Here is a 10,000-nt window from a genome sequence, read left to right as displayed (position 1 = left end):
GTTCTTTTCGCAGATGCATGAAGCTGTTCCTTGAGAATGGAACCCATGATATTCTACCGGTTTCCACCGGTTCAGTCACCACCAGGACACATTCTCTGTATTTACAAACAAAGCTACTCTATATTCTACTGCTTATGTCACCAACACAACAACACATGATACGTGTATGTATATAGTGCTTTATGTAGGTACTCCAAGTGCTTTATAGTGAATGGGACGAACCCCACTTCAACCAGCACTGGTTGTGAAGCTTCTGCTTTGATAGCTCAGCTCACCATCTCTCCATCCACTTCCAGCACTAGAGGGACACATGGCCAGTAGATTAGCGCTCGTCCCGCTATCTAGCCCAGGCCATCCAGACAGTCCTCACTCCTGCAGCACCCTCACGCCATCACCCCACATCTCCCCCCTGGGGAACAGCCTGTCTCTTCCTTCTCCTCCAGGCCGTTCCCAGTCCCACACGCTGGCTTTCATCCACCCAAAGCCTCCGGGAATACACCCCTATCTGCTCTCTCTCTCTCTCAGAGCCTGGGCAGAGTCTCCGCAGACGCCGACCTATGACCTTGGCGCTGCCAGTGGCTCGCCGTGTCCACGCTGAGCTTCAGGAGCCGGAGAGGCCAGGCTGGGACAGGCTGTCCTTTCATAGAGCTGCCTTTTGTGTGCCCGTGTTCCCCAGAGATGGGCATAGAGAGAGAGGGGGGGTGGTAGAGGTGGGTGTAAGGGGGCGGGGGGGGGGTGGTTCGGGGTGAGGTAGGTGTCGAAAAGAGCCTTTATCAGCGGGCATTCCTGCCTTAATCTGGCGTGGATGGGTGGGGGGGGGGCGAGTGCGGATTGCGCAGCGCCAGCGGGGCTTGGTCAGCGCTAATCCCCCTTACTGCCCCCGGGGCTTTATAAGGAATGCCAGTCTGCCCAGAGTCACCACCCTCTCCCCTCCACCACCAACCCTCAGCTGTGCCCCGTGGCCTTCCCCCCGAGCACACACCGCTGTCCCTGCCCGGCCGACTCACCCGCCCGCAGCCCTTGCTCTGGGAGCAGGTGGACGGGAAGGACGTCCTTTGTTAGATTTGTCTGTTTTGTTTGTTTGTCAGGTGCTATCATCAGAGAGCCTTTGCAATAGAGCTGTAAGCCTGATCCCAAGTCCATTCTCTCCTTCCCTAAAGGCCTGCATGAAGGAGAGGTCCACCAGTTTGTTTGTTTGTTTGTTTGTGTGGGTCATCAGAGCCTAATATCTTACTCCTATTCACGGCAACTCTCACCCATATCCCCCATATGCGTTCCCTTCTCTCTCCCCGACACATGAAGGATAGCACCGCCTGCTGAGGTAGAGGCTCTTTTTGTTTATTTGACTCTGTTTGTTTATTTGTTTGTTTTGAGCCCCAAACAGCTGTCAGGAACCTGTCCTGTTATCCGAGCATGGAGTCAAAGTGTCGCTGTGTTTTCGCCCACATTTTTGGTTTCTGTTCTGGGTCACACTCGCCTGTGATTGTTTGTCCTGTCTTGTTCACTCTCAGTCAGTGTCACTCTCTGTGGGCCGTGAAGCATGTGGTCTGCTACTGTTGTACGTGGTGTTTTTTTACCTGTGTTTGTCCCCCGAATTAAGAGTCTGTCTGTCTCTCTCTCTCTCTCACGCGCTCTCTCTCTCTCTCTCTCTCTCTCTCTCCTCAGCCGTCTCCTCTGCTTCTTATCCACTCCACCATACTTGAATAAAACATTGTCAACCCTTTTCTCCCCCATAGGAGGTATGGCACCTGCACCGTCCATCGGAAGCAACTTGGATGGAGGCAAAGGTGGCGATCGCAGGACGACCAAACCAGGGGTCAGTAGTACTAGTAGCAGTAGTAGTATTAGTAGTAGTAGTAGCAGTAGTAGTAGTAGTAGTAGCAGTAGCAGTAGTAGCAGTAGCAGTAGTAGTAGTAGTAGTAGTAGTAGCAGTAGTAGTAGTAGTAGCAGTAGCAGTAGTGCCAACCACTAGCTGGCCTGCTCACATTTTAAATAGAGCTCAACAGTCCCGCCCCTCCTCTGAGAGAGTTTAGTTTCGGAAGTAAGTTCCCCATTAATTTGTCCTTTTCAAACCGACTCATTTCAAACATTTGCAGCCTAACAATAGTTGAACATGCTTTTTCTTTAATGTCTAATGACTAACTGACTGACTACCATTGAGTAAATTCAACTTTCAAGTTGAGGAAAACAGTTTTCATCGGACGGCCACACGTCAGTTCACGCCATCTTGATTCCAGCGTGCAATGAGCCAACAATCACAGGAACAGCATAAACATTTCCATGGCAACGCTGATCTCTACCAATCAAAGGCTCTGGTTTTACCGGCTTTTACATGTTAGGTTAGGATTTTGGGTAGTGTAGTACTCTTCCATTAAATCCTGAATAAAACATTTTTTTTTTCTCAAAACAAGGTTGATGCCCCATGAACTTTTGCCATATGAACATGTACAATCGCTTAGTCATGTCATAACTGGTTTCTAGTCTACCATGGACGGTTACAATTTTATGGCTTATACTTGGGGGGGGGGGGGGGCTTTTTATGCCTTTAACCCTTAAAACCTGATTGACGCAAAGTGCGTCAAAAACACCCTTTCTTCTCTGTTACATTGCTCTGGAACTGTTAATCGCAGCGAGATGAAACCTTTATTGCATGACAGAGCAGAAGTGGGGCTTTCCAAAGAGACTACACACTTGTCTGTACGATCAAGTATAAAAATTAAAACAATTCATGAAATTAAATCAAATTGCATCATATTTACAGTCTATACTTCTCTGCGTTCACCTGCGCACCCATTACTCTCGTTTGAATTACTTGCGAACCCGTGATCTCATAGATATGGCAAGCATATCAGATGAAAGAGGAGACTCAGGGCTATCCATTGGTACCATGTATATCGATCCTTCTGGCTTATAAAAACCGACGAAGTGACTGCAAAATAATAACGGCATGTACACAAACCAATGCTGCACACCCATTACTCTCGTTTGAATTACTCACGGACCTGTGATCGGATAGATATGCCACGCATGTCAGATGAAAGAGGAGACTCAGAGCTATCAGCTACCAAGTACATCCTTCTGGGTTATAAAACAGACGAAGTGACAGCAAAATAATAAGTTCATATAGCTGGACCCACATTTTTGTATGTTTTTTGTGGCAAAGCATGTTTATAATCCAACGTTATTGTGTGTTTCTCTATGGCAAAGCATGTTCATAATCCGGTTTTGAGATCCTAGCAAATTCCTGCATGGCATCCAATTCAAGGCTCACATTGCATCCCAATTTGTTCAACAAAGAAACACCTTTTTTGCCTTTACTTTGTTCATGGCAATGCAGTAAAAAGTTGAGAATCATTATGAGTGCATAGCCTACACCACAGGCTGACACACAAACTCGGGTCAAGTCAGGTCAGATCAGTTTGTGTCACAGATATGGAGCGCAGAAAGGTCATTTTTCATCATTAAAAAAAAATGGCATTTATTTCCGTAAATCACACATCACACACCACATATTTCTGTAAATTGCTCAGCCCCAGAGTATCCCTCCAACATGGCAATTATATTGCCCGATTCAGGGCAGTCTGCCCTACACACACATGAAATGCATGTAGAGCTATGAGTTTGCTGTGGTGAGATACATGTCAAAATATAATATTTTTTTATTATACGCTTTTTATATTTTAATTCTTTAAACATCTAAATAAAATCAATGCTAGTTAGGGTTGCAAAATTCCGGGAATTTTCAAAGTTGGAAACTTTCCATGGGAATTAACGGGAATATATGGGAATTAACTAGCCTGACGAGCCAGACCCACATTAAAATGTAGGGTCTGGGCACTCACCGTTCGCAGTGCTCAGTCCGAGGGGCGGGATAATCAGTTGTCTTTCAAATTCCCTCTGCACGCAATAGGACAGCGGCAGCGCTATGAGTCCCATGCGTTTCCCACCAGCGGAGCTAGTTGGCTAGTTCAAACGTTTGCCAACTTAATAAAAGCTTAACTCGTGTCACACTGTTCGCCAGCAGCAACATCCGTCTTATTTGTTTTCAAGTAGCAGGGAATTCAAGCCAAACCGTTGCAACTCTGCCATCAATCATTATGTTAAGCCCACCTAACGACTCTATACACGATTTCATTGGCCTGATTAATTTTCGATTTCTGGAGCTCACAAGCCAACGGAGAGTTGCTAGACTAGCCCTGGCAGCAAATGTAATTTGCTGCCGCTAGGGGCGCGTCTAGATTTCTAGGCTAGGAATGAACAGGAATAAACAGGAATTAACGGGAATAAACTGGGAATTTTTAATATGGCAAGTTAGTCTATAACACGGAACTTAAATGTAGTGGACAAAACCCCATCTTGCAGTGTAATACTGGTTAAAACAACCTGATTTAATGCAATTTCAGTCGAAATATTTCCAAAATTCCCCAGATTAGCTTTCCATGGTAAGTTTCCGGAAATTTTCTGCCCCTTTGCAACCCTAATGCTAGTACTAATACATGAAATGATGGCAGATCTGGATAGCCTAGACTCTGCTGAAAAAAAAAACAATATATAATATGTGTGTGTGGCACTTACAATGACCAGAATAAATCCTTATGAATAAAGGTAGTGAAAATGCCCTAAAAACAGCTTAGGGTTCTAAGGGTTAATGACAGTGGGACAGTGGAGAATGACAGGAAGTGAGTGGGAGAGAGAGTCAGGGTGGGATCCAGAAAGGACCACGGGGCGGGAATCGAACCCGGGTCGCCGGCGTACGGTGCAGGTGCCCCAGCAGTTGCGCCTTTAGCAGATAGTTTTAATCCAAAGTGACTTACATGTCAATTATACTACAAGAGACTACATTGTCCGCGCAGCAACTTGGGGTTAAGTGCCTTGCTCAAGGGCACAGCGGTGGAATTGAACCCACAACTTTTCAAGCTACTGCATGCTAGCCCAGGTTCTTAACCGCTACGCTACCACCGCCCACCACTCACCACTACTCATCAGATCACAATCACTAACTCAGCCCCTGAGGGATGGGCCTGGGAAACCACACGCTTGGCTACCGATAGAGAGAGTTGATCCAGCCCTGGCAGAGACGGGTGCTTCTGTCCTTCTACGAGCTGGCTTTTATAGTCCAAGCCCCAGCCCAGCCACTATGCCAACTCCACAGTCCTGAGAGAGAGAGAGAGAGAGAGATAAATAAAGAGAGACACACAGGGACATATGGAGAGAGAGAGAGAGAGAGAGAGAGATAAATAAAGAGAGACACACAGGGAAATATGGAGAGATAGAGAAAGAGAGAGAGGCAGTGGTTGTCGGGAAGGCTCTGTTCCTCTGTGGCCAGTGGTCTGTTAATCACTTATCCCACACTATGGAGCTCGGAGTGGCTGGTGGCTTTTTCACTGCCAGCACAGTCATGTCCCCCGAAATGAGATTACTGAGCAATTCAGCAGTTACATCACCAGCGCTTGGCCGGCACAGGCGAGTCCTAACAGCACTCCAGCTACCACTAATGCTGCCAGCATCTCCCCTGCACTGCATCGATTCAACACCCACCTAGAGGAAATCACACAAGACCTTGATGGCGGAAAGCCGAGCCATATTTCTTGTGTCTCTCTCTATCGGAAGAACTTTCAGTGCAATAGATGTTCCGCTTGAAACTTTTCTTATTATGATTCTGAGGGGCATGTCCAGGGCGGATGAGGACGAGGAGAGTGGACAGAGCTGCCAGCTGGGGAGCGACGGCACAAAGGGAGATAAATCGATTCTCCTGCCCCCTCTTCATCCACTTGAGATGCTCAAACCCCGGAAATCATCGGACGGATTCTTCTGTCTCCTCCTCCTTATTTCTGTAGAGCTCAACACTCCCCCCCCCCCCTTCCGCAAGGGCTTTACGGTCCAGAAGTACATTTTCCATTCATTTCTCCCATTGCCGTCTGGAACAATCCATATATAGAGTTTTAGACCTTGCCTTAGGCTGACCAGCTATGATGCGACTCGTAATCATACAACACAACATGTTGAGCAAAAAACGCAAAGCAGACTGTGTACATATTTTAATTTCCGAGCGAAGGAACTACTCATCCCATCAGCCATTGTGACAATAATTTGACATGCTTACTTTTGAATGTAAGTCAACAAGATGACTACTAACTTCCTACCGTTTCTATTGAGTAAATTCAGCATCCATCTTGTTCAACATATCCATGGCAACGGTGATCTCTACCTGCAAATGCTCTGCTTTTACATGTTAGGATTGATAGTATAGTGTTTTACTGGAAATCGCAAAACAAAATGTATATACACTATATTATGAGCATAAACAATGGCTTAGTTATGTCATTGCTGGTTTTAAGTCTACAATTTTATGGCTTGTAGATGTACTCCAGTCGTCAATAGAGAAATTGAGTTGGATTCTTACATCCGGAACATAAGGGGGGGCGGTACTGTTGAGCTATTGACCTCATCTCTAGTGACCACTGCCTCCTCCCCTTTTTAAATGTTAGATAGATAGATAGATAGATAGATAGATAGATAGATAGATAGATAGATACTTTATTGATCCCCAAGGGGAAATTCAAGTTTGCATAGATTCTGCTACTCCCCTTCCCTCATTGCCCCTCCTCTACTGTCTCAGGTGGATTCCAACTTCATGAAGAAAATCCCTCCCGGGGCGGAGGCGTCCAATGTGCTGGTGGGGGAGGTGGACTTCCTGGAGCGGCCCATCAACGCCTTTGTGCGCCTCTCGCCCGCTGTGCTCATCACGGGCCTCACGGAGGTGCCCGTGCCCACCAGGTGGACACCTACTGCTACTGCTCTCTCTCTCTCTCTCTCTCTCTCTCTCTCTCTCTCTCTCTCTCTCTCTCTCTCTCTCACACACTCACACTCACACATACACAAATAAAGACAGACACACATACATTCTCTCTCTCTCTCTCTCTCTCTCTCTCTCTCTCTCTCTCTCTCTCACACACGCATTCACACACACCACCTCAGAGCCCTGAACTGACCCATATCTACAGTAGCTTCTCACATCTTAAAACCCATTGTTTGCCCCATATCTCCCAACTGCCCCAGCACCTCTCATACAGAACTGCCTTCCTACCCCACATAGTAAAGTGGCACATTTGCATTACTGGAGTACACATAGAAAGTCACTGACTAGGAACAGCGAGCTCAGAGGTATAAGATGGAGGAGGAGCTCTACTATCGGAATAGTGAAGATTTCTTCCAGGAGCTCATTGGTACTGATAGAGATCTCTCTTTCCCGCAGTACAATGTCTGTTGTGTTTTGCTTTAGATAAAAACCTGGGCATGGATGGTTCCAGCAGCATCTTGGTGCCAGACTACATGGCCACTCTTCCATGAATAATCTCCAGATTGGATGCTATTAGAGTTGTCTGTTCCTTATCAATGAGTTTGAGAAATTGCTCTCATCAGTAGAATGCTTCTCATCAAGAGATTTTATTTCCCTGTATCTCTCTCTCTCTCTCTCTCTCTCTCTGGCAGGTTTTTGTTTTTGCTCCTGGGCCCGCGTGGCAAGGGGTCACAGTATCACGAGATCGGCCGCTCCATGGCCACCCTTATGACAGACGAGGTGAGCGGAAATCCCACAATCCCCTCAGCCTAAACCCAGCTTCCTCTCCCCACTCACCGCGGTCAAAGACACACAAAGACACACAGTCACATTGTCTGACCACATCCTCCCATAGCTCTCACCGTGGCACTAACGGTACCTATGGGAACTGCTGCCTCCCTGTGTGTTCTGTAACTAATCGCATGTATCACTGCGAGAGATCTATTTTATGTATGATGCATGCAGATGGGGGACAGCGCTGACGCTCTCGCTCTGGTTTTATAGCCGCTAATGGGACATTAGGTGCATGGGAGCACATTTAGTCCTGCTGTGGATAGAGACATCACGATGTTGTCAAAATGTTATGACCATTCCGGTGACAATAGGGTACATTTGCCTGAAAGAAATATATTTTTTTAAAGGAGTGAGAGTTGTTTCAGATCGTGTGACCCAAAAGTGGGTCAGTCAATTACGATAATGGGAGTCATTGATTGCATCCAATCAATCAATCAGTCAATTAATTAATCACTCAATTAATCAATCAGACTTAATATATATATAGTGCCTTTTCTGTGGAATAGCAATACAAGTTGCATAACAGCAATAAATTAAGATAAATGTAATTGAGACAGAAAAATATTAAAGAATAAATTGTAAGAAGATTTTAAAAAATGAGGGTATTAAAACAAACATGTTTTTCTCTTTTTAGATTTTCCATGATGTGGCATATAAGGCCAAAGACCGGACGGACCTGCTGTCGGGCATCGACGAGTTCCTGGACCAGGTGACAGTGCTGCCTCCTGGAGAGTGGGACCCCACCATACGCATCGAGCCCCCCAAGAACGTGCCCTCACAGGTAATGGGGGTGGCATCATCATTTGTCAGCTGCTTACACACACACATACTTACTGACCCACACGTGCACGCACATACATACACACACGCATACACACATACACACACACACACACACACACACACACACACACACACACACAGAGAGATGCAGAGAACTGGGCTATCAGTAGTATGTACACATCACACACACACACACACCATTTTGTTCGGATGTATAACAGACAAATTGTACAGTAGCATCAACAAGGTCGACAATAGTGGTAGACGGTTAGCAGGGTGGATATTGCACGGTCGTTGATATTGAGATAGTCCAGCTACCCACTCTATGGCTGTTTGTATCAGCACACATATAATGAAATCAGAACACATTGCCTAAGCCATTGTGCTACTGCAGCGATGCTGAACCAAGTGCTCCGTGTTACATCCATTATTAGAGTCTGGTGACGCTTGCTTGTATCGTGTGTGGGTCAAAGGCCCTCGTTTTCGTAAAAAAAGATTTTTATTTCTCAGGCTGTTGCAGTTGATATCAGTGATTTAATATGAATGCCCTCAGTGAACAGCACATCAAACAGACAACAAACAGTTGCAAACAGTCAGGCACTTGGTTTCATGAGAGATCGCTAGTGCCCACACCCACGCAAGCACGAACGCACGGACTAGCGATTGCAGTGAATAGGCCTACCGGACAGCGGTAAAATTAACGGGAAATCGCCTGACAGGGCGGGCACGTCATCAAGCCACTTGTTACTCACATAGCTGATTAGGGGCTTTTGCAGGGTGTCCACACAGTCTGTGTAATAGCCTCTGTGTTTTTATCCTCTTTAACTGCTAATGACCATAGGCTCCTTAGTGAAAGTGAGTGTTCACTCTGTCATGTAGATTTATTTATTAATGTGTTATTTAAATGCCTTGTTTTTGTAATGTGTTATACTGTAATGTTCACTATAATGTTCATACTTTCTCTTATTTTGATTACTTACACATTTCGTTTTAAAGTTGGTGTCGTTACTTTTAATATATGCATAAATGAAGGTTATGTGATGTTTTCGTGTGTGTATGTGTGTCTCTGTGTGTGTATGTGTGTCTGTTGTGTGCGTGTGTGTGTTGTGCACGTGTCTGTGTACGTGTGTGTGTGCATGTGTGCGTGTGTGTGTGTGTGTGTGTGTGTGTGTGTGTGTTGTGCACGTGTCTGTGTACGTGTGTGTGTGCGTGTGTGTGTGTGTGCATGTGTGCGTGTGTGTGCGTGTGTGTGCGTGTGTGTGTGTGTGTGTGCATGTGTGCGTGTGTGTGCGTGTGTGTGTGTGTGTAGACGAAGAGGAAGAGACCACCGCAACCCAATGGCACTGCGTCCCCCTCTGAGCACAAGGAGGAGGCACATCAAATTGGCCCCGAGCTGCAGAGGACTGGCCGGTCAGTACAGAGACATAATATGGACACACACACACACACACACACACACACCAACATTCTATTAATGCCTGCACATACACATCACCTGCAATCACACATGGACTAGCACTCACAGACACAGTCTAGGGATTTCTAACATTATCGCACGTATAATAAGTAATCTAATTGAAGTGA

General features: G+C 46.1%; 1 protein-coding gene across 6 annotated transcripts in view; it reads left to right on the top strand.

The window, feature by feature from the left end:
- Positions 1 to 10,000, top strand: part of LOC121696265 (sodium bicarbonate cotransporter 3-like) — a 78,962-nt gene that overhangs the window by 47,226 nt on the left and 21,736 nt on the right. For all 6 annotated transcript variants that reach the window (XM_042077641.1, XM_042077644.1, XM_042077642.1 and 3 more), the window contains 5 exons: positions 1,737 to 1,816; positions 6,620 to 6,777; positions 7,492 to 7,579; positions 8,268 to 8,414; positions 9,726 to 9,826. In XM_042077641.1, the coding sequence (XP_041933575.1) occupies positions 1,737 to 1,816; positions 6,620 to 6,777; positions 7,492 to 7,579; positions 8,268 to 8,414; positions 9,726 to 9,826 (574 nt within the window). The remainder of the gene's footprint in view (positions 1 to 1,736; positions 1,817 to 6,619; positions 6,778 to 7,491; positions 7,580 to 8,267; positions 8,415 to 9,725; positions 9,827 to 10,000) is intronic.

The sequence above is a fragment of the Alosa sapidissima genome, chromosome 21 (assembly GCF_018492685.1).
Source record: "Alosa sapidissima isolate fAloSap1 chromosome 21, fAloSap1.pri, whole genome shotgun sequence".
NCBI classification, from domain to species: domain Eukaryota; kingdom Metazoa; phylum Chordata; class Actinopteri; order Clupeiformes; family Clupeidae; genus Alosa; species Alosa sapidissima.
Note: the sequence above shows the minus strand (reverse complement) of the source record. Positions and strands in the feature narration are given on the sequence as shown.